The sequence below is a fragment of the Heterodontus francisci genome, chromosome 40, assembly GCF_036365525.1.
Source record: "Heterodontus francisci isolate sHetFra1 chromosome 40, sHetFra1.hap1, whole genome shotgun sequence".
Lineage (NCBI taxonomy): Eukaryota > Metazoa > Chordata > Chondrichthyes > Heterodontiformes > Heterodontidae > Heterodontus > Heterodontus francisci.
Window position 1 is genome coordinate 16,650,263 of NC_090410.1, and position 24,285 is coordinate 16,674,547.

The 24,285-nt window shown below is 43.3% G+C and overlaps 1 protein-coding gene across 1 annotated transcript in view; it reads left to right on the forward strand.

The window, feature by feature from the left end:
* The window catches only part of LOC137353168 (ryanodine receptor 1-like), a 535,610-nt gene that overhangs the window by 152,149 nt on the left and 359,176 nt on the right, over positions 1 to 24,285 (forward strand). Inside the window, exons 21-29 of the mRNA XM_068019216.1 lie at positions 5,556 to 5,772; positions 10,214 to 10,318; positions 14,380 to 14,483; positions 14,577 to 14,660; positions 16,483 to 16,642; positions 18,838 to 18,985; positions 21,475 to 21,680; positions 22,247 to 22,421; positions 22,949 to 23,157. Coding sequence (XP_067875317.1) covers positions 5,556 to 5,772; positions 10,214 to 10,318; positions 14,380 to 14,483; positions 14,577 to 14,660; positions 16,483 to 16,642; positions 18,838 to 18,985; positions 21,475 to 21,680; positions 22,247 to 22,421; positions 22,949 to 23,157 — 1,408 coding nt within the window. The remainder of the gene's footprint in view (positions 1 to 5,555; positions 5,773 to 10,213; positions 10,319 to 14,379; positions 14,484 to 14,576; positions 14,661 to 16,482; positions 16,643 to 18,837; positions 18,986 to 21,474; positions 21,681 to 22,246; positions 22,422 to 22,948; positions 23,158 to 24,285) is intronic.

The following is a 24,285-nucleotide window of genomic DNA, read 5'->3' on the forward strand; positions in this document are numbered from 1 at the left end:
GCCGAATCGCCACTTCCTGTGCCATAAATGATTCTGTGATATCGCCATGGAGCACTGCCATTCCCCCAGGACAACAGTTCACCAATCCTAGCAATGTGTTGGAGGGCAGACTGCTGTGACGCCCTGCAAGTCCCTGTGCACACTGAGATTGAGTCATGATGGCAGCAGCTTAAGCTTTCATGACAATCGTCTGAGCTTTCTTTGCAGTACTCCTGATGTTGTGTTGCTTCTACTCACACTACACTGGCAGGTATGACATTGGCCATCAGAGGCTGCATTACGGCTGGGTCCACAAGTATGCAAAAGGAGTTGGCCATCACTTCCACGCTGGGAAGGATGAGTTTCAAGCTCAGCACACAACCAAACTGGACTCCTCCATGCTCCTTGACATTGAATGTAGGCTTTCTGGTAGATTTCCCAATATACCAAGGATTTTGTTGTGTATACCCTTCAGTGTTCTTATATAGTCTGCGCCATCAAAATTTTCATATGAGTCCTCTGGTGAGCTGACACCTCTGCTGTGCTTGCCCCCTGCAGTGCACTCATGTACAATCTTTCACCAAATGCAGACCTGCGTCTAATCTATCTTCTCAGATACGCACAGTATCACTTTCTGAGCTGGTGGCTGCGAGTGTGAAATCAAGTGGAGGTGCTGTGCCTTCTTCATGACTCTCTCCTTGGTGTTCCTTCACTGCCACAAGGTTGCATCTCGTGAGGATCTGAAAGGACAAAGGTAAAAGGGTAAGGTTATGGTGAGGGAAAGAGGGAATAGTAACATAGAAAATAGGAGCAGGAGTCGGCCATTCGGCCCTTTGAGCCTGCTCCGCCACTCATTTTGATCATGGCTGATCATCCAATTTAGTAATCTGTTCCCACTTTCCCCCCCATATCCTTTGATGCCTTTTGCCCCAAGAGCTACATCTAACTCCTTCTTGAAAACATACAATATTTTGCCCTCAACTGCTTTCTGTGGTAGCGAATTCCACAGGCTCACCACTCTCTAGGTGAAGGAATTTCTCCTCATCTCAATCCTGAAAGGTTTACCTCATATCCTTAGACGATAACCCCTGGTTCAGGACTCCCCCACCATCGGAAACATCCTTCCTGCATTTACCTTGTCAAGTCCTGTTAGAATTTTATGGGTTTCTATGAGATCCCCCCTCACTCTTCTGAACACCAGCGAATAAAATCCTAACCGACTCAATCTCTCTTCATACGTCAGTCCCGCCATCCCAGGAATCAGTCTGGTAAACCTTTGCTGCACTCCCTCTATAGCAAGAACATCTTTCCTCAGATAAGGAGACCAGAACTGCACACAATATTCCAGGTGTGGCCTCACCGAGGCCCTGTATAATTGCAGCAAGACATTCCTGCTCCTGTACTCAAATCCTCTCGCTATGAAGGCCAACATACCAAAGAACAAAGATAATTACAGCACAGGAACAGGCCCTTCGGCCCTCCAAACCTGCGCCGATCCAGATCCTCTATCTAAACATGTCGCCTATTTTCTAAGGGTCTGTATCTCTTTTCTTCCTGCCCATTCATGTATCTGTCTAGATACATCTTAAAAGACGCCATCGTGCCCGCATCTACCACCTCCGCTGGCAACGCGTTCCAGGCACCCACCACCCTCTGCGTAAAGAAATTTCCACGCATATCCCCCCTAAACTTTTCCCCTTTCACTTTGAACTCGTGTCCTCTAGTAATTGAATCCCCCACTCTGGGAAAAAGCCTCTTGCTATCCACCCTGTCTATACCTCTCATGATTTTGTACATCTCAATCAGGTCCCCCCTCAACCTCCGTCTTTCTAATGAAAATAATCCTAATCTACTCAACCTCTCTTCATAGCTAGCGCCCTCCATACCAGGCAACGTCCTGGTGAACCTCCTCTGCACCCTCTCCAAAGCATCCACATCCTTTTGGTAATGTGGCGACCAGAACTGCACGCAGTATTCCAAATGTGGCCGAACCAAAGTCCTATACAACTGTAACATGACCTGCCAACTCTTGTACTCAGTACCCCGTCCGATGAAGGAAAGCATGCCGTATGCCTTCTTGACCACTCTATTTACCTGCGTTGCCACCTTCAGGGAACAATGGACCTGAACACCCAAATCTCTCTGGACATCAATTTTCCCCAGGACTTTTCCATTTACTGTATAGTTCACTCTTGAATTGGATCTTCCAAAATGCACCTCGCATTTGCCCTGATTGAACTCCATCTGCCATTTCTCTGCCCAACTCTCCAGCCTATCTATATTCTGCTGTATTCTCTGACAGTCCCCTTCACTATCTGCTACTCCACCAATCTTAGTGTCGTCTGCAAACTTGCTAATCAGTCCACCTATACTTTCCTCCAAATCATTAATGTATATCACAAACAACAGTGGTCCCAGCACGGATCCCTGTGGAACACCACTGGTCACACGTCTCCATTTTGAGAAACTCCCTTCTACTGCTACTCTCTGTCTCCTGTTGCCCAGCCAGTTCTTTATCCATCTGGCTAGTACACCTTGGACCCCATGCGCCTTCACTTTCTCCATCAGCCTGCCATGGGGAACCTTATCAAACGTCTTACTGAAGTCCATGTATATGACATCGACAGCCCTTCCCTCATCAATCAACTTTGTCACTTCCTCAAAGAATTCTATTAAGTTGGTAAGACATGACCTTCCCTGCACAAAACCATGTTGCCTATCACTGATAAGCCCATTTTCTTCCAAATGGGAATAGATCCTATCCCTCAGTATCTTCTCCAGCAGCTTCCCTACCAATGACGTCAGGCTCACCGGTCTATAATTACCTGGATTATCCCTGCTACCCTTCTTAAACAAGGGGACAACATTAGCAATTCTCCAGTCCTCCGGGACCTCACCCGTGTTTAAGGATGCTGCAAAGATACCTGTTAAGGCCCCAGCTATTTCCTATATCGCTTCCCTCAGTAACCTGGGATAGATCCCATCCGGACCTGGGGACTTGTCCACCTTAATGCCCTTTAGAATACCCAACACTTCCTCCCTCCTTATGCCGACTTGACCTAGAGTAATCAAACATCTGTTCCTAACCTCAACATCCGTCATGTCCCTCTCCTCGGTGAATACCGATGCAAAGTACTCGTTTAGAATCTCACCCATTTTCTCTGAGTCCAAGCATAACATTCCTCCTTTGTCCTTTAGTGGGCCAATCCTTTCTCTAGTTACCCTCTTTCTCCTTGTATATGAATAAAAGGCTTTGGGATTTTCTTTAACCCTGTTTTCTAAAGATATTTCATGACCCCTTTTAGCCCTCTTAATTCCTCGTTTCAGATTGGTCCTACATTCCCGATATTCTTTCAAAGCTTCGTCTTTCATCAGCCGCCTAGACCTTATGTATGCTTCCTTTTTCCTCTTAGCTAGTCTCACAATTTCACCTGTCATCCATGGTTCCCTAATCTTGCCATTTCTATCCCTCATTTTCACAGGAACTTGTCTCTCCTGCACGCTAATCAACCTCTCTTTAAAAGCCTCCCACATATCACATGTGGATTTACCTTCAAACAGCTGCTCCCAATCTACATTCCCCAGCTCCTGCCGAATTTTGGTATAGTTGGCCTTCCCCCAATTTAGCACTCTTCCTTTAGGACCACTCTCGTCTTTGTCCATGAGTATTTTAAAGCTTACGGAATTGTGATCACTATTCCCAAAGTAGTCCCCTACTGAAACTTCAACAACCTGGCCGGGCTCATTCCCCAACACCAGGTCCAGTACGGCCCCTTCCCGAGTTGGACTATTTACATACTGCTCTAGAAAACCCTCCTGGATGCTCCTTACAAATTCTGCTCCATCTAGACCTCTAACACTAAGTGAATCCCAGTCAATGTTGGGAAAATTAAAATCTCCTATCACCACCACCCTGTTGCTCCTACATCTTTCCATAATCTGTTTACATATCTCACCTCTATCTCACACTCGCTGTTGGGAGGCCTGTAGTACAGCCATGTGCCTTTTTTACCGCCTGTTGCACCTGCATGCTTACCTTCAGCAACTTGTGTACGAGAACACCCAGGTCTCGTTGCATATTCCCCCCTCTCAGTTTATAACTATTCAGATAATCTGCCTTCCTGTTTTTGCTACCAAAGTGGATAACCTCACATTTATCCACATTATACTACATCTGCCATGCATTAGCCCACTCACTCAACTTGTTCAAATCACCCTGAAGCCTCTCTGCATCCTCCTCACAACTCACCCTCCCACCCAGTTTTGTGTCATCTGCAAATTTGGAGATATTACATTTAGTTCCCTCATCTAAATCATTAATGTATATTGTGATTAGCTGGGGTCCTAGCACCGATCCCTGTGGTACCCCACTAGTCACTGCCTGCCATTTGGAAAAAGACCCGTTTTTTCCTACTCTCTGTTTCCTGTCTGCCAACCAATTTTCTATCCATCGCAATACACTATCTAAGAGGTACATGCTTACACCATCTGCAGTTTGAGGATCAGAAGAGGGTTTGAGAAGAAGTGTTAGTTATGAGGATACCATAATCTTCGATGGTTTCAGCCCTGCCACTGGCCATAGCCTCTGTACTGGCTATTTTAATAATAATGTTTCCTTCATTTTTGCCTGTCCCTCTCTGATTAGCTCCTGCTGCCTCAAAATGTGCACCACCTTTTCCTGCAAGAGAGAGGGAAATGTGTCAGTGAGTGTTGTGCAATCTGTTTGGGCAATGTGGCTGTCATGGTTGAATAGATGGCGGTGTGTGCAAGCCGTGATATGTTGATAGAAGGTTTGCAGCAGTGCTAAGAGTGTTGTGATGAGGCGAAGTATATAAATGTTAGTATGAGCGCTGATTGTTAGGGATTGTTGGTAGGTGAAAGCTGGGGGTGTGGTGAAGTAGACAGTGGCTGAAGCTAGTGGTGCAGTTGGTAGTATATGATACTTGAAGTTGCATTCATTGATTTTGACCACTCGTGTGATGTCATTGAATCTCTTGAGGCACTGCATTATGGTCCTCTGTGCTTGATCCCTGGCAGTAACCTCCATGACTATCTGTTCACACTGCCTTTTTGACCATGGTGGGGTGGGGCCTATTGTCCCACTGGGGATACAGGATATCTCTCCTGCTTTCCTGCTCCTCCACCAAGATTTCCAGTAGAACCTCAAAAAAGTCTTGTAGTCTGGTCTCTCACACTTCCTTCATGACTCTCTGGTATAATGCAGCCTTTAACAGTGCTGGCTAGCTTCAAGTAGGAAATTACAGTTTTGTCCCCCCTGCTGATGCATGCAGCAAACAAATGGCGAAATTAGTGCTGGCTGGATGCAGAAATCATTCAAATGAGCAAGCAGCACGAAGTTGGACTGCAGGCTGGGTTAACCGCTCATCATGATCCCACCCTTATTTTTAGGTGCTATCCAATTTAACCCCCAATATTTGGTAACCAAATACTGTGGTTTAGCAGGCAGTTTACTACTGTTAATTACAGTAGATTCTTCTAATGTGATCAATAAATTTCAATTGAAGCTGTTTTCTGTAGATTTTAAGTGTCCTATGTTGTTTCTTGCTGGTTTGCAGGGTACGATTCTTATTGGGTGGTAGACATGGAGATTTCAAGTTCTTGCCTCCTCCTGGTTATTGTCCTTGTTATGAAGCACTGCTGCCTAAGGAAAGACTCAGAATCGAGCCCATCAAGGAGTACAAACATGACTTTGACGGTATTCGAAACCTCCTGGGACCCGGACAATCACTATCACATACTGCATTTGCTCCCTCTCCAGTAGATACAGCCCAGGTAATTGGATTTACCATTTGATCCTTCAGTCTTTCAAATGCCATTCCTCCCAACTTTTGAATTTGCATGCACTGATAAAAATACTTAATTAATTCTTGAAGCTGCTAACTTTAACCTAAAAATAATGACGCATAGCTCCAATCATAGCTGGTCAAAAAATCTGTAGATCCCTTGAAATCCTGTAGTGATACTTTGTAATTTATATTTTATAATTTTGAATTTATATTGTTGGAAAATTAATTTTCTTGTTGACTACATATTGTTAACATTGTTAAAGAAATGTATTTTTTTCCTTAACCGTGAACTTAAATTTGAGAATCACTTGAGAGCTAATCAATTTTTAAAAGTGGCAAAGTTCTTTGACAGATCTGGTTGGACCACTTAAAGCATTATCGGATCTTCCTTTCCTTTGCTAAAACTGCTCACTATTCAAAGAGCTGTCTGGAATGCAAAGATAATGCCCAGCTTCTCTTCTCCACCACAAATCATCTTCTCAAACAATCCTCTCCTATTCCTCCTCCACCCTCAACTCCAGAACAAATGCAAGGAGCTCATGGATTGTTTTGCCACAAAAATTAAGACTATCAATCAGATTCCTCCCCTGCTTCTCTCTCCCCTCTAACCCACTGGGCCAAACTTCCCCTAATGTTCCCTGCTGCCAAGCCCTGAACTCAACATTTTCCTCAAGATTCGATTCCATTTCCCATCATGCTGCCTCTGAGCTCATTGAGTCCGTGTAGAAATGTAGCAAGACCTAGACAATATCCAGGCTTGGGCTGATAAGTGGTAAGTAACATTCACACCACACAAGTGCCAGGCAATGACTATCTCAAACAAGAGAGAATGTAACAATCTCCCATTGACATTCAATGACATTACGATCGCTGAATCCCCCACTATCAATATCCTGGGGGTTGCCATTGACCAGAAACTGAACTGGAGTAGCCATATAAATACTGTGGCTACAAGAACAGGTCAGAGGCTAGGAATCCTGTGGCGAGTAACTCACCACCTGACTCCCCAAAGCCTGTCCGCCATCTACAAGGCACAAGTCAGGACTGTGATGGAATACTTTCCACTTGCCTGGATGGGTGCAGCTCCAACAACAAGAAGCTCAACACCATTCAGGACAAAGCAACCTGCTTGATTGGCACCCCATCCACGAACATTCACCCCCCTCCACCACTGACGCAAAGTGGCAGCAGTGTGTACCATCTACAAGAATGACTGCAGCAACGCACCAAGGCTCCTTAGACAGCAGCTTCCAAACCCACAACCTCTACCATCTAGAAGGACAAGGGACAGCAGTTGTATGGGAACACCACCACCTGCAAGCTCCCCTCTAAGCCGCTCACTATCCTGACTTGGAACAATATCGCCGTTCTGTCACTGTCGCTGGGTCTAAATCCCGGAACTGCCTTCCTAACAGCACTGTGGGTGTGTCTACCCCACATGGACTACAGCGGTTCAAGAAGGCGGCTCACCCCCACCCTCTCAAGGGCAATTAGGGATGGGCAATAAATACTGTCCTAGCCAACGATGCCCTCATCCCATGAATGAATAAAAAAAACTTACCTCCTGTTCCCTCGATCCTATTCCCACCGAATTGTCAACCACCCACCCTCCCTTGCTTGCCACCATGTTAGCTAATGTTGTTAATTATAGTTAATAATCTCCTCACGTACTGTCCCTCTCCCCTTCATATCTGCCGTCGTCATCCTTCTCAAAAAAAAAACCCACCCTTGATCCTTCTCTTCTTACACACTACTGCCCCATCTCCAACTTCACTTTCCTCTACAAAATCCTCAAACATATCGCCGCTTTCTAAATCCATTCCTAACTTTCCCACAATTCCAATTTAATTCCTTCCAATCAGGTTTCTTCCCGTCACAGTACTGAAAAGACTCTTACCAAAGTCACAAATGACATCCTATGTGACGGCGACCATGGTAAACTAACCCTCCTCATCCTTCACCACCTGCAGCCTTCTATATGGATGACCACACCATCCTCCACCAACGCTTCTCTTCCATCCTCCAGCTGGGTGGAACTGCACACACCGGGTTCCATGTTGCCTATTGAATCGTAGCCAGAGAATCACCTGTAGTGGGTTCTCTTCCTGTGTCCACACTCTAGAGTCTTCCAAGGATCTAGCCTGGCCCTTCTTCTATTTTGCATCGACATGCTGCCCCTTGGCGACATCATCCGAAAACACATGTATGCTGATAATGCTCAGCTTTATCTCACCACCATCTCTTTTGGCCTCTCCACTGTCTGTTATATGTCACGCTACTTGTCCGATATCCAGTATTGGCTGAGCAGAAAATCTTGCCAGCTAAATATTGGGAAGACCAGAGTCATTATTTTTGGTCCCTGCCACAAACTCTGTTCCCAAGTTACCATTCGCATCCCTCTCCCTGGCAGTTGTTGCTCCATCACCAAGACAGCCTCCTTCCACCTCCGTGACATCGCCTGACTCCAAACTTGCCTCAGCTCGTCTGCTCCCGAAACTTTCATCAACTTGCGCTCATCTAAAACTCTGCTGTCCGCATCTTAACTCACACCTACTGCCTTACACCCATCTCCCCTGTGCTTGTTGACCTACACTGGCTCCCAGACTGGCAATACAAGCCTTCGAGATCTCTGTACTCCTCCAATTCTGGCATCTTGCAGATCCTGATTTTTAATCTCTCTACCACATACGGTCGTGCCTTCAACTGCCTCGGCCTTAAGCTCGAGAATTCCCTGTCTATACCTCTTTGTCTCTTGACCACTCTCTCACCCTTTGAAATGCTCCTTAAAAGCTATCTCTTTGACCAAGCTTTTGATCACTTGTCCTGATATTCTTCTGTGGCTCGGCGTCAAACTTTGATAACACTCTTGTGTAAAACGTTTTGGGACCTTGTACGATGTTTGAGGTACTGTGTAAATGCAAGTTGTTGTTGTAGTTGTAACCCCTCTTTTAGAAAACTTTTTTTTCCTCTCCGTAGACCTTATAAAGTACCATATTATATATTTAAATCTTGCTTGGTATTCTCTGGGGTTAGAGCTTTTCTTAGTTAAGAAACCCTGGAAGTCAGGGATAGATTTTGTCTAAAATTTATAAATTCAAAGCTTTTCTTTTCTATTTTTTGTGTCTGCTAAGTTACTTAACCCATAATCCTTTAGCTCTTGATCAATCATTTGATGCTGGTGACCAGTTTTAGAAATGTTATGATCAGGTGAGGAGAGGTCGAAGGGCTCCCCTCTTGTCCCTCTCCGTGTTTGACTGAAACAGGGATTATTTCTTTTTTTTTAAAGTGAATGTACTTGCCAATTCAGTGAGTGTTTCACTATTTACGTGCTATGATTGTAAAAGAACCAATTGGACAGGTTTTCTTGAGTTTAACAAAGGAAGTGGTTTGCTTTATTGTACTTAAACCGATCTAAGTAAAATAATAAACTACGCTCCAACTTTCACACATGCACACACTCGAGGGTCTCTCTCTCTCTCTCTCACGCACACACACACACACACACACGCGCACACAAATAGGTTACAGGGTGGGGAAGGATAGATTGGGCAGATTAGAGTGTGGAGCAATGAAAAGGGACATACCGTCTGTGGAGTTTGATGACTCAGTTGTCTTCTGGATGAACTTGGTCCTGAGGCTTCCAGCTTGTAGATGTGGCCAGCAGGTTCAGTGGTTCTCCTGGAAACAGCAATGTGGATGAGTTCCTTCATGGGGACTCTCTGCTGCAGTGATAGACTTAGGTGATTACAGCCAGCAGGCAAGGTTCAAAACTTGCCAGGTGGACTGGGAGACTTGGGTCTCTTCTCATCAGTGTCTAGTTGCTTGTCTCCTGCAGAGAGAAAAAACCCAGCTTAAAACACACAGGTGGTGAGCCTGTCATATGATGGCGCAGTCTATTTTTCCTCCTGCATCTTGATTAGTTCATGTCGAGTAATTCCCTTCTCAATCAGGATCCCATTGTTCAAGTGATTTAGCTTTGAATGGTTTGTCTCCACCAGTTTAATGTCCCAAGATTGCCTTTAATGTCTTGTTAATGGGGACTGTCCCGTTGAGGCACTCCAAACTTCCAAGTCATTGTTCTGGAGGAGACAGGCCAGACAATTCGACTCCCTCTCACTGCATTAGAATGTAAAGGATTTTGATGCAAATTTTAGTGGCCATTTCAGCTGCTCGCAATCTTTTTTAAAAAATTTAATTCAGGTTCCCAGCCGATGGATTAAAAAATCATTTTTCAGCACAACACTAAAAGCTAGTCAGTCTTTCCAATTAATGATTTGACAGCACTGTCTGTTTACAATTTTTATAAAATCATTATATTTCAGGTTTCCATCATGACTTCCTGTAGGCTCCATTGAGGACTTGCAGTTTTAAGTGGCACTAAAATTAAGGCTCAGTTTCAGTAGGTGTTTCCTTTTCTGTTTATCCAGATTGTTCTACCACCTCATCTGGAACGGATACGGGAGAAATTAGCTGAAAACATCCATGAACTTTGGTCTTTGACCAAGATCGAGTTAGGTTGGACGTATGGAATGGTAGGAAAAGTGTTTTTAATTATAATGCCTCAACAGTAAGAATCAATTATGTAATGAAATTGTGAATAATGTTTGAGCAAGTATTCATGAAAAATAACTGCCAGAAAAGTGTTCTCTCAGGTGAAGAAACTGAAAATAGTTGGTTGAAATGTTGGCCAATAAATAAACCAACAATTTTCAGGAAAAAGATTAGCACTGAGCTCAGTTTAATGTGACATGGCCTAATTTTGAAGGTTTTATATCAAATTTGTACAGTAGAACCTTTGTTATTTATCATATTCAGTGAGACCATCAGGATAATAGATGTGGGAGATAATGAAAAATCCCTAAACTTTAAACTAAAATAGATGGTACAGCAACAATCTATGCATCTTTCTACCAGTCTATGCTGCTGTGTACTAGAGCTCCAGTGTATCATGCCACTCATCAGAGAAGTTTAACAGACTGCATTTACAGCCCTAGCCACTGGAGATCTGGAAGAAAAGTATTGCAGCATGCATTTGAATCTGGATTTTCCCCTGTTATATAGCATAGGTTAAGCAACAGTCCATAAGTGGAAAAAAAAGTATCAGACCCCAAATTGTATTAATGAAAACATGTATTCTGATAGAATACGCCATCTATGAGTCAGCTTTGACCACCTACTGCAAACGTGCGAAGTGGCATGCCGACTGGTTTCAATCTCATACTGAAGAGCTGGAACCTGTCATAGCCGCTAAGCGCATTGCACTGTTGAACTACAAGAAAGCCCCCAGCGAGTTAACATCCATAGCACTTAAAGCAGCCAGAAGCACTGCACAAAGAACAGCCAGGCGCTGTGCAAATGACTATTGGCAACACCTATGCAGTCATATTCAGCTGGCCTCAGACACCGGAAACATCAGAGGAATGTATGATGGCATTAAGAGAGCTTTTGGGCCAACCATCAAGAAGATCGCCACCCTCAAATCTAAATCAGGGGACATAATCACTGACCAACGCAAGCAAATGGACTGCTGTGTTGAGCACTACCTAGAACTGTACTCCAGGGAGAATGTTGTCACTGAGACTGCCCTCAATGCAGCCCAGCCTCTACCAGTCATGGATGAGCTGGACGTACAGCCAACAAGATCGGAACTCAGTGATGCCATTGATTCTCTAGCCAGCGGAAAAGCCCCTGGGAAGGACAGCATTACCCCTGAAATAATCAAGAGTGCCAAACCTGCTATACTCTCAGCACTACATGAACTGCTTTGCCTGTGCTGGGACGAGGGAGCAGTACCACAGGGCCTGCGCGATGCCAATATCATCACCCTCTATAAAAACAAAGGTGACCGCGGTGACTGCAACAACTACCGTGGAATCTCCCTGCTCAGCATAGTGGGGAAAGTCTTTGCTCGAGTCGCTTTAAACAGGCTCCAGAAGCTGGCCGAGCGCGTCTACCCTGAGGCACAGTGTGGCTTTCGAGCAGAGATTTCGACCATTGACATGCTGTTCTCCCTTCGTCAGATACAGGAGAAATGCCGCGAACAACAGATGCCCCTCTACATTGCTTTCATTGATCTCACCAAAGCCTTTGACGTTGTCAGCAGACGTGGTCTCTTCAGACTACTAGAAAAGATTGGATGTCCACCAAAGCTACTAAGTATCATCACCTCATTCCATGACAATATGAAAGGCACAATTCAACATAGCGGCACCTCATCAGACCCCTTTCCTATCCTGAGTGGCGTGAAACAGGGCTGTGTTCTCGCACCCATACTTATTTGGGATTTTTTTCTCCCTGCTGCTCTCACATGTGTTCAAGTCTTCAGAAGAAGGAATTTTCCTCCACACAAGATCAGGGGGCAGGTTGTTCAACCTTGCCCATCTAAGAGTGAAGAACAAAGCACGGAAGTTCCTCATCAGGGAACTCCTCTTTGCTGACAATGCTGCTTTAACATCTCACACTGAAGAGTGTCTGCAGTCTCATCGACAGGTTTGCAGCTGCCTGCAACGAATTTGACCTAACCATCAGCCTCAAGAAAACAAACATCATGGGACAGGACATCAGAAATGCTCCATCCATCAATATTGGCGACCACGCTCTGGAAGTGGTTCAAGCGTTCACCTACCTAGGCTCAACTATCACCAGTAACCTGTCTCTAGATGCAGGAATCAACAAGCGCATGGGAAAGGCTTCCACTGCTATGTCCAGACTGGCCAAGAGAGTGTGGGAAAATGGCGCACTGACACGGAACACAAAAGTCAGAGTGTATCAAGCCTGTGTCCTCAGTACCTTGCTCTATGGCAGCGAGGCCTGGACAATGTATGTCAGCCAAGAGCGACGTCTCAATTCATTCCATCTTCGCTGCCTCCGGAGAATACTTGGCATCAGGTGGCAGGACCGTATCTCCAACACAGAAGTCCTGGAGGCGGCCAACATCCCCAGCTTATACACACTACTGAGTCAGCGGCGCTTGAGATGGCTTGGCCATGTGAGCCGCATGGAAGATGGCAGGATCCCCAAAGACACAAAGAACAAAGAAAATTACAGCACAGGAACAGGCCCTTCGGCCCTCCAAGCCTACGCCGATCCAAATCCTCTATCTAAACCTGTTGCCTATTTTCTAAGGGTCTGTATCTCTTTACTTCCTGCCCATTCATGTATCTGTCTAGATACATCTTAAAAGACGCTATCGTGCCCGCGTCTACCACCTCCGCTGGCAATGCGCTCCATGCACCCACCACCCTCTGCGTAAAGAACTTTCCACGCATATCCCCCCTAAACTTTTCCCCTTTCACTTTGAACTCGTGTCCCCTTGTAATTGAATCCCCCACTCTGGGGAAAAAGCTTCTTGCTATCCACCCTGTCTATACCTCTCATGATTTTGTGCACCTCAATCAGGTCCCCCCTCAACCTCCGTCATTCTAATGAAAATAATCCTAATCTACTCAACCTCTCTTCATAGCTAGCGCCCTCCATACCAGGCAACATCCTTGTGAACCTCCTCTGCACCCTCTCCAAAGCATCCACATCCTTTTGGTAATGTGGCGACCAGAACTGCACGCAGTATTCCAAGTGTGGCCGAACCAAAGTCTTATACAACTGTAACATGACCTGCCAACTCTTGTACTCAATACCCCGTCGATGAAGGAAAGCATGCCGTATGCCTTCTTGACCACTCTATTTACCTGCGTTGCCACCTTCAGGGAACAATGGACCTGAACACCCAAATCTCTCTGTACATCAATTTTCCCCAGGACTTTTCCATTTACTGTATAGTTCACTCTTGAATTGGATCTTCCAAAATGCATCACCTCGCATTTGCCCTGATTGAACTCCATCTGCCATTTCTCTACCCAACCCTCCAGTCTATCTATATTCTGCTGTATTCTCTGACCGTCCCCTTCACTATCTGCTACTCCACCAATCTTAGTGTCAAATTGTACAGCGAGCTCACCACTGGTATCAGACCCATTGGCCATCCATGTCTCCGCTTTAACGACGTCTGCAAACACGACATGAAGTCCTGTGACATTGATCACAAGTCGTGGGAGTCAGTTGCCAGAGCTGGCGGGCAGCCATAAAGGCGGGGCTAAAGTGTGGCGAGTCGAAGAGACTTAGCAGTTGGCAGGAAAAAAGACAGAAGCGCAAGGAGAGAGCCAACTGTGTAACAGCCCCGACAAACAAATGTTTCTGCAGCACCTGTGGAAGAGCCTGTCACTCTAGAATTGGCCTTTATAGCCACTCCAGGCGCTGCTGCACACACCACTGACTACCTCCAGGCGCTTACCCATTGTCTCTCGAGATAAGGAGGCCAAAGAAAAAAAAAGATAGAATTCCATACACAATTTTTAAAATAATGTTATGTAATTATTGTACAATACTCAATGTGAAGCAGGGGCTATTTTTTCTGAGAGTAGAGGAATCCATTATGGTACAACTAGGAAGCATTTAATTGCTTTGCACTTGTTAAGGTTGGGAATACATTAGGGTGTTTTTTATACCATTGTTACAACAGATTTTTAATATTCTCACATGTGAAATAAGAATGGGAAATATTCCAAAAATTATCACATCATTGCTTTTTTTCCTGTAGATTCGAGATGACAACAAGAAGCTGCATCCATGTCTTGTGGAGTTTAATAGACTGCCTGAACCTGAGAGAAACTACAACTTACAAATGTCTGGTGAAACTCTAAAGTAAGTACCACGCAATTCTGATTACTGCATATGATCTTAATTCAGCTTAATAAATATGTTTAAAAACTTTCTTCTTTAAACATCTCGCCACAGAACTCTGTTGGCATTGGGTTGTCATGTTGGAATGGCTGATGAAAAGGCAGAAGAAAATCTGAAGAAAATAAAACTGGCCAAATCGTAAGTTTTTTGTTTATTTTATAGATCATTTAAATAATTATAAATTAGATTTAAATGTGTTGAATGAAAGATGGTGAGCCATGGAGTGGCATGATGTGTCCACGGTTGTTTAAAATGTGAATTCTTTACCTCAGCAGGAAAAGCTAAGTAGATGCTAGGTTATCCAGAAGAGCTGGAGAATTGGCCCACAGAGCATTATGGAATATTTGTACACACTTTCTGACAGTTTGAAAGTACCTTGGTAGTTGTGATACTCTTGTTGCCTATATGCTTTTTTGATTGAAAGATTCAGATATAGTAGAATAAATACTCAAAATAAGGATGGAGTTAGTACAGGAAATTTTAATTCTCAAAGAAAGGGTGCGTTTGGGTCAGATGGGAAGAAAAATTTAAATAATCTCAAACCTGCCTAGAACCCACCCACTTCCAGTTTTAATAAAGGCAGAATGGGGGCAAATGAGCAACCTACTCCCCAGAGGCAGGTTGCTCATTTAAGTATTTTAACGAGGCTACATGCCTCAGATTTGTTTCTCTGATCTAGCTAAGCTATTAGCTGGCAAGATTTCCAGGGATTTTGGAAACTGAGCAGTTAAAGGAAGTTGAGGACTGCTTTTCCAGCACTGCTTATGGACTGGGGGAGTAGGAATGCTTCCTCTCGAGCTCCAAGCAAACCTCCCCAGCTGTTGCCTCCCCCCACCAACCTGGCAATCCAATGATCTCCCAATGTCCTCCATAGTACATAATCTACTCACAACTCAGCCATGTCCTCCCACGATCTTCTCCATCCTTCTCCAATCTCTCTGGCTCCTTCCACGACCTTGTCATCTTCTCCCACCCCCACCCCTCAATCTCTGCAACCCCTATCTCCCCAATCTCTCTGGACAACCCTCTCTCCTCTCTGCTCCTTGGATGTGGCCTGTTGCCGAAGACCTAACCATCTGACAGCCAACCAGACTCTCTATCTGGCAGGCTGTGGCTGAGAATCAGAGCCCAAAAATAGTAATGGGGTTCTTCTGAATTCAACGGTGTGACTCTTAAAAACCATCAGCTTCTCTTAAAACCTTCCTTCCTTATATGGTGCAACCAACAGTTGTGGAAAGTAACTAATTGATGGGTTCTAACAGCTTTTTGCCCTGTCCTCCAACTGATCTGACTGGTTCATACTAAGAGCTTCTAATCTCTGTGGGGGAATAAAATCGATGTTCCATCTGAAATGCTGACACTAACACGTGCTTTAAAGTTGAGTGTTAACTTTTTATGTTTACAGTTGGCATGTACTGATGTGTGCTGTTTTGTACCATGCTTTTTGTTTTTGATTGGCAAAGTAAAAATCATTATTACTTACGTTGTTTTTGCAAAACTATACTAACTTGGTTGCTATACTAATGATAAACCCGTCGCTATGGTAAGTTTTTGACTATAAAGCTCTTTGATTATGTCAGCGTGTAGACTGTGATATAAAATGACATACTTCAGTTCCAGCATCCTTCATGTAGATCATCAAAATACTGTCAGGAAAGAATTATACACAATACTCACTTCCCATGTATAGATGAATCTGTGCAAGTGACTCCAGCTAAGAGGGTGGATTTGATGGGTTGAACTGTCATTCAACAAAATTCACACATAACCACTCAACACACTTGCACTTGTTCATTTTAGTGCTATTTAAAATACCAAGGTTAATATCTATTTTTTTAAAAAAGCACACACAGGAATTGTAATACCAAGTGGTCTAAATGTCAGTACATAAATCTTACAGATTGTATTCCTTTTGCCTCAGTTCATATCTTTATTGCTAACTCTTCCACTTCTGATATAGGTACCAGATGTCAAATGGATACAAACCTAATCCACTTGACCTTTCCCATGTCAAACTGACTCCAGCCCAGAATACTCTGGTAGACAAACTGGCTGAAAACGGTCACAATGTCTGGGCAAGGGACCGCATCCGTCAAGGATGGACATACAGTATTTTACAGGTAACAGGCTGCAAAGGGGTCTAGAAATTCACTTGATATTTTAAGAGTGCATGGATAATCAAATATGGTTGATTACACTTCAGAATACTTCAGATATATTCTCACATCCCATTTCTTGGAACCTCAAAGGTGTTCTATATCATTTTACTAATTTTATTTTATCAGATTGGGGCTAAATACCGAATTGGTTGAAGAATTACTGGGAGGAATCCAACATAGAAATACTGCCAAAAATTCTGAATCGTGAATCTATACAACATATGAATATTATCACAAAATTTGTTTCTTTTTCTATGTATTGGTCCACTTGACAATGTCCTGTATTGAACAGGTATTCAAGAAAAATGCCCAAGAGTTGGCTTCTGACATTATCAATAGAAGAGATCATTGAGAACACAAAGACTGATTAAACTTTGCTATGCAATTTTAAGCTAAATATGCAAGCTTTTTATGTTATGCAGCAATATTAAATAGTAATAAGTAATTTCTAACCTAAATCAATTAAAATGTTCAAATGTCCTTAGATAGGGAGAATGATCATCAGCTTTCTTAATCCTGATTATTGTCCTGTGCTTATTGTGGGGGGAGTTTCAGTCCGTAAAAACGGATAGCTTCGGGCCAGGTGGGAAGTAAAATGTTACAAATTTTAAACACAACCCTGACCTGCCTCTATCCCATTTTACTTCTGGTTTTATCAGGTGTGGGATGAGGGACCAATCCACTCTCAGGAGGCAAGTCCTTTTTAAAGAAACTTCATGCCTCAATTTTAACAAGGTTTCTATTTTAACTACTGTGGACCTGGGTTCTCAGGGAAGTCTAGCAGGTAAAAGTAAGTGAAAAGGGCTTGACCATAAGCTAAGGAGTGTTTCCTTCAGGCACAATAAGAAAAAGCTGTAATTCCACCCCCCTCCCACCACCCCCAACCTTCATGATGTTGCACTGACACCCACTCGACCTCAGCCTGCCTTCCTCATTTTCTCCCCAGCAATCTGTCCGCTTCTCCCCCCCCCCCTTCCCCCTAACAACCTCAGCAATCTTTTTTCCCCCCGCCACCATACCACTAAACCTACATTCTTGCAGGTTGCACAACCTGCATCCTTGTGATGCAGATTTCCCCGTTGTACAGGCAGATAAACTTGCCAGCCACGCTGGCGTTTGGCTGGAGAATCTGGGGAAGAAAAATCTCTCATGCCCTAGAGTTGATGCTTCATGGTTTTTGGGGAAACTTTCCTGACCATAACTCCCCACCACAGTAAATATGGGCACCTATATGTGAGTCAATCAGTTAAGGAAATGATTAGGCTCAATTTTGATGACCATCAGTGTCTCACCACCTACCATCCCTCGTTGTTTGGGCTCGAGTTTGCTGAAGCAAGGCAGATCACAACATGCCCTATTATTAGTCAGATTTATTTTCTCACCCTTCAGCTTGGAAACATTTGTGCCGCTGCAAGCTGATAATGATTCAACAAGACAACTGGGGCCTTGATCAATGACTGGAACATCAGTCTATCTTTTTAAATTTTATAAACCTTTATCAGCAATTTACTACTTGCAGGAAGGAGACTCCACACTTTCAGTTGTTGCCTTTCTGGGCTTCCAGGTTGAGTGGCACTGCAGGGTCATAAATCTTGTCGTTAAAAGGATCCTTACATCATTAAGTACCAGCACTAACTTTCGGCAGTGAATTTAATCAACTTTAACGTAAATGCAGCAATTTGTTGAAATTCACAGTGAGGTTGACTGCAAGCTGCAATTTGGTGAGGCTAATGACGGAGTGGTACAAATCGGCCAGCAATTTATGTCTATATGCAAATCACGGGCTATCTTCCTCAACACAAATTTCTGGATTATTTATAGACTATTGATGGCAGATAGTTTCGCAGCAAATTCTAGACCAGTCAGTATTTTCTGAGAAATCAGAAAGCTAGTGGCATCTGAACAACTTACACTTGCATAAAGGCACTTCGGTGATAACTGGAATATGACAGACAGATGTTATTTTACCCAACAGACTTAATTGCTGGGAAAATAATAGAGATTTTTTTTTCTGGTTTCTAATTCAGAGTTAGGACATGAAAGTGCTGTAGTATTCAGCAACTCCACTGCTATCCAATTGAAAAATCAAAATGTAATTCAGATATAATAAACTTCCCATTTTCAGAGATATGTTTCTGCTCCTTTTGTGCTTACAGGATATTAGTAACAAGAGAAATCCCCGCCTTGTACCATACAATCTCCTGGATGAACGCACTAAGAAAACAAACAGAGACAGTCTGTGTGAGGCTGTCCGCACCCTGATTGGTTATGGCTACAACATTGAGCCACCAGATCAAGAAGCCAGTATGTAACTTTACAACTTGAAATAATCACTCAGTTCGATAATCATTTAGCATGAATAATGGATTGGTAATGGCTTGATTAGGGAAATACTGTAATACATTATCCAAAAATAAATTAGTAGTACTTGAATGATCGTCCAATTTGTGTTTGTTATACACTATTTGTACTCATTGAGGGATGTACTTTACTCCTTTAAATTATTTTAGTGAAAATGTAGAACCAACTCTAGAAATCAGTAACAAAGTTTTCTTCCTTTTTTATCAGTCTTGCTCCCATGCTAGAAAACCCTTAAAAATACTTGTTAAAGGACAAGTTAACACAAAGTCGCAGGGGGTTAATACAAAAATTAAGTTCACTACTTGGAGCCAAAACTGTCAATTAGTTATAAGAAGGAAAGACAAATGTAAAATAGTTAAAAAGCTTTCAGTGGTGAAATTAGGGAGAAATGATAAATGGGGTTGAATCCCTTTTATTAATTCTGCTCACACTGGCAGACTCAAAGTAACTTCCACTTATGGCCCAAAACTATCCCTGCTGAATTAAATGTACACTAGATATGTAGCCTGACCTTTGCCTTCCCTGCAGATATGGAAGGGGTCTATTTGCACACTAGGTCAGATGGCAAGCTCTACAATCTATCAAGGCTGAAAGCACATCATATCCTGATCGGAGAACTCCTCCACTCATGATGCTGCGCTATTCCCTCACACGAAAACTTGGCTACAAAGATTCATGGACTGTCTTTCCCATGCCTGTTACTGGTTCTCCTTGACTATAAGTGTCAAGAAAACTGTGGTCATAGGACCATACCATAATCGCACTAAATAACGCCCCACTGGAAGTGGTTAGCAAATTCTGTTACCTTGGGTCCACAGTGACAGTCTATCCCTTGATGCAGAACTCGATGCAGAGCTGCATAGGGAAAGCAGCTACCATCTTTGGTTGACTTGCAAAGTTCACATGGGATAACGTCAAGCTGACCCTTAGGACCAAGCTGATCATTTACAAGGCCTGTGTTCTCAGCACCTTGCTGTATGGCTGTGAAACAGAGGCGACTTACAGCTACCAGGAAAAGAAGCTCAATAATTTCTATCTTTGCTGTCTGCAGTGCATTATAAGTATATCCTGGCAGGACAAAATCACAAATGCAGCAGACCTCTTTTTACCCTGTCTTGAAAAATGGTGACATTAAGGTTAATTTTAGACAATGCTGGCATGGACTCAATGGGTCGAATGTCCTCTCCCATGTTTCTCAGCCATACAGCAAGGTGCTCAGAGCCAGAGGCCTTGTAAATAATCAGCTTGGTCCTAAGGGTCAGCTTGATGTTATCCCATGCGAATTTTGCAAGTCAGCCAAAGTTGGAAGCAGCTTTCCCTATGCAGCTCTGCATCAAGTTCTGCATCAAGGGATAGATTGTCGTAAATGTCTCTGTGATAAAGACAGAGCTCCCAAATGTGTTGGCACTAATCAAACAGTGTCGGCTTTGGTGGATCGGACGCGTCCGCAGGATGGAGGAACGTCGCATACTGAAGGACCTTCTGTATGGTGAGGTAGCCAGGGCCAGATGACCAGTAGGGTGCACAAAGCTCCACTTCAAGGATGCTTGCAAGTGTTAAATGAAGGTCTTAAATATCAACTATTGCACCTGGGAGTCACTAGCTGGCAAAAGAGGGAAATGGCGACACATCGTGCGGACTGGTCTGCACTACCACTGTTGCTACAGCAGCTTGGCAACAGGTGCCAATGTCAAAAACAACAACTCGCAGCTTCACATGCAGCACTTGTGGCGGAACCTGCCTCTCAAGGATTGGCCTTCACAGCCATCAACAAAGGTGCACCAAGAGAAGGCCCCACCAAAATGGATTGTTTGGTGGGTGTCCATCATCTTTCATTGATGGAAGGATGCCAACCAGATATGTGATTACCAGGGCTTCTGTTTTACAGTTACTGACCATCAGAGTATGTTTTTATTGCATCGTTATCAGATTTTTGTTGATGTCTTGAGATCGCACTCCACAATTCTCTCAGTCTCTTTGAGCTGTAGATCAGCAGCCTTGATAGTTATTTGCTTTTTAAATTTGTGCAGTGGCCAGTTTTGTATCTATTACACTTGTATAATGAACACGTTAAGTCAATTTCTCCAAATATTATAGCTGGGATTCTAGCCTAACCCACATGTGGACAATATGTTAATGCTTCTGCCAAGATACAGAAGTTTCAAACTTGGCAAAAGACATTTGAAAATAATAAAAGACGTGAGTTTCTGTAACCCTCCTTCACCTTCCCTCCCATCCATTGGAAATTGAGATGTTTGGTTACATAGCAAATTCTCAGAAAATTGAACTAATCATAGGAGCTTTGTAAATACTTTAAGATTGTGCACATCATAGAGTATTAAATAATTAATGTCTTGTTACCATTTTTATGTCCTGTTAAAGTGTTAAGGTACTTATAATTCTACCTTTAATCATTGATTTTTGTGTTTTAGCTGCCCATACCACAGGTAAAGGTCGCAGTGAGAAGGTACGGCTGTTCCGAGCTGAGAAATCATATGCAGTGAAGAGTGGGAAGTGGTACTTTGAGTTTGAAGCTGTGACTGTAGGAGAAATGAGGGTCGGATGGGCACGACCTGAGTGCAGGCCTGATCTACCATTGGGTGCTGATGATCTCGCCTTTGTGTTTAATGGATTCAAGGTTTGTTGTCATTTTCCAATTTTCTATCTATCTTTCTTGAAATGAGTTACTCACATTATGGTATGGTTCCAAGATGGCGAAAGCCTCTCTAATCTTCTTGTGAGATTATAGAAATCGAATGATAAAGTTTTAGGATGTGGATGCTTTACAGCCAAGCCTGGTGACTGGAATTCATAGATACACTTTGTCCAGCAAGGATCACTGGACAGTAATCAAGTGCAAACATTGGTTGATTTCCTCCCCCACTAACCCAACCAACCTGACCTTGAACTAAACTTTTTATTTTAATTAGTAATTTACAAAACCGTGACAAACTTATGTAAACTAGATTGGCAGAGCTCACTACTGATGGTTATAAATATTTTTAAAGAAATATAACAGTCTAAAAAATATTAGTCGTTCTAAAGATTGAGTTTATAATTTCTTCTGTATAGCTGGATTATCACTGGTCACCTGTTGCTTTACCAGACTATAAATATCTTCAAATACTCTTGAGGACGGCATTCTGATGGAATAACATTCAGCAAATCGCTGTTTGTTGTAAACTATTCTCCTTTGTACTGCAGGGTCAGCGCTGGCACATAGGGAGTGAACCATTCGGCCGTACCTGGCAGTCAGGTGATGTGGTTGGTTGCATGATTGACTTACATGAAATGAACATCATGTTCACGCTCAATGGAGAGATGCTTATCAGAGACTCTGGCTCTGAGTTGGCTTTCAAAGACATCGAAATAGGTGATGGTGAGTTCTTGCTGGGATTTGGGAAGATGCAGAGAAAGATTTACTCTAGAGGTGATGAATAGCTTAGATAGTTTCATGTCATAATGGCACCTACAAATATTTGATAATTTTCTGTTGATAACGTGCATCATAAACCCGAATTATTGAGCTGCATTTAATTCAGGACACACTATTTCTTCCAGTCTAAAAATTTGATGTTTCTAAATTTCATCTATAGTAAGGTCAAACACACTAGAGAAGTTAGACTTGCAATGATTGATTTCTGTTCAAAACCAGGAGAAAATTGGGATGCAAATAGATGAGGAAATATTTAGTAGCGTTCTTTCTGTCAGAAAGGGCAATCTGTACATATTGAATCCTTTTCTGTCTACCTCCTGTCATGTCCAGATAAAAATTATATTAGATGGGTATTAAAAAAACATCTGGGGAAGAAACCTGTTGCTGCCTGTTAAGGATGTGTCAAAGTCCCTGGTTAATTTGCTCCCATTTCATTTCCCAGTTGTATTTGACATGATGTCCCTTTTCAGGGTTTGTTCCTGTATGCAGCCTGGGCCTTTCTCAGGTCGGACGCATTAACCTGGGCCAAGATGTCAGCAGCCTGAGATATTTCACCATCTGTGGTTTGCAGGAAGGCTTTGAACCCTTTGCTGTAAATATGAAACGAGCCATCACAATGTGGTTCAGCAAAAGTTTGCCTCAGTTTGTTCCTGTTCCCACAGACCACAGTCACGTTGAGGTAAGATTTGGAGTAAAAAAAAAAATTCACGTAATGTAGTTTACTAGTGATTCAACTATATACAGTAATCAAAATTTGACTGACTGCAATTGGAGTACCGAATGCAGTTTTTTGCTTCACACATTTGGAAGGATGTTGAGTAATCTGGAATAAAATAAAAGATGCTGGAAACACTCAGCAAGTTGGGTAGGATCTGTGGAGAGAGGAAACGAGTCAACGAGAGTAATTTTAATGCGTGTTGCGTGAGGGTTAAATTGGGAAAAATTTCAAACGTGTCCAGAAACTGGCTCCAACCTGTCGACTTCTGGATTTCACGAAAGCGGGACAAGGAATGGGTTGACACTTTAAATACATCAGTGAGGCTGGCAGCTCTGATTTATTCTACTTTGCCAGTTTTGATAGGTGCACCCACAGTGGGTAACTGGGTCTCCCAAACCTCAGGAAACCCAGCAGCTGAAGCAAAGCAAGGAAAACTTTGGAGAGAAGATAAGTACTTTTACAGCACTGCTTGTAGGCTAGGAGGAGCAGGAGTCCTCCCCCCCCCCCCCCCCCCACCCAGATATGAAGGCCCTGGGGGTCAGAAATTACACCGCACCCAGAGTCGAGAACTGGTCACCATTCCACCACCACCCTCCACCAACCCTGGCTCAGGAATTGAACCTACCTGGTCCTGAGGCCTGTTCCGAAGTACTCCCCACCTGACTGGAAGCCAGGCCTGTCATTCGGGCTGACTTCTGGACGGGTAGCTGTCAGGGTCAAAAGACGTATGCTGTGGAGTTGAGGGGAAATCCAGACTTCTGTGTTTCCCGTTTGAAAATCCATCTTCCCCACCCCATACCACTCTTCTGCCTATGTAACCTGCAACAGAAAATATCCAGGCTAGCATTTCAAGTTGACTTTCAATCAGAACTGATGTGAAACTTTGAGGGCTATTTTAACCTAACGTGCCAGTTGGGAAACTGATGGGATCAGGTGCAATGCTGATTTTACACCCTGCTATTTTACTCTCCATTGAAGTCAATGGGGATAATATTGGGCAGGTGTAAATCCAGCATTCCACTCAATAATGTTAGTTTCCACCAGGCAAATTGCCCCTGTTTTAATTCTGTATCTGTCCCCACAAATGCT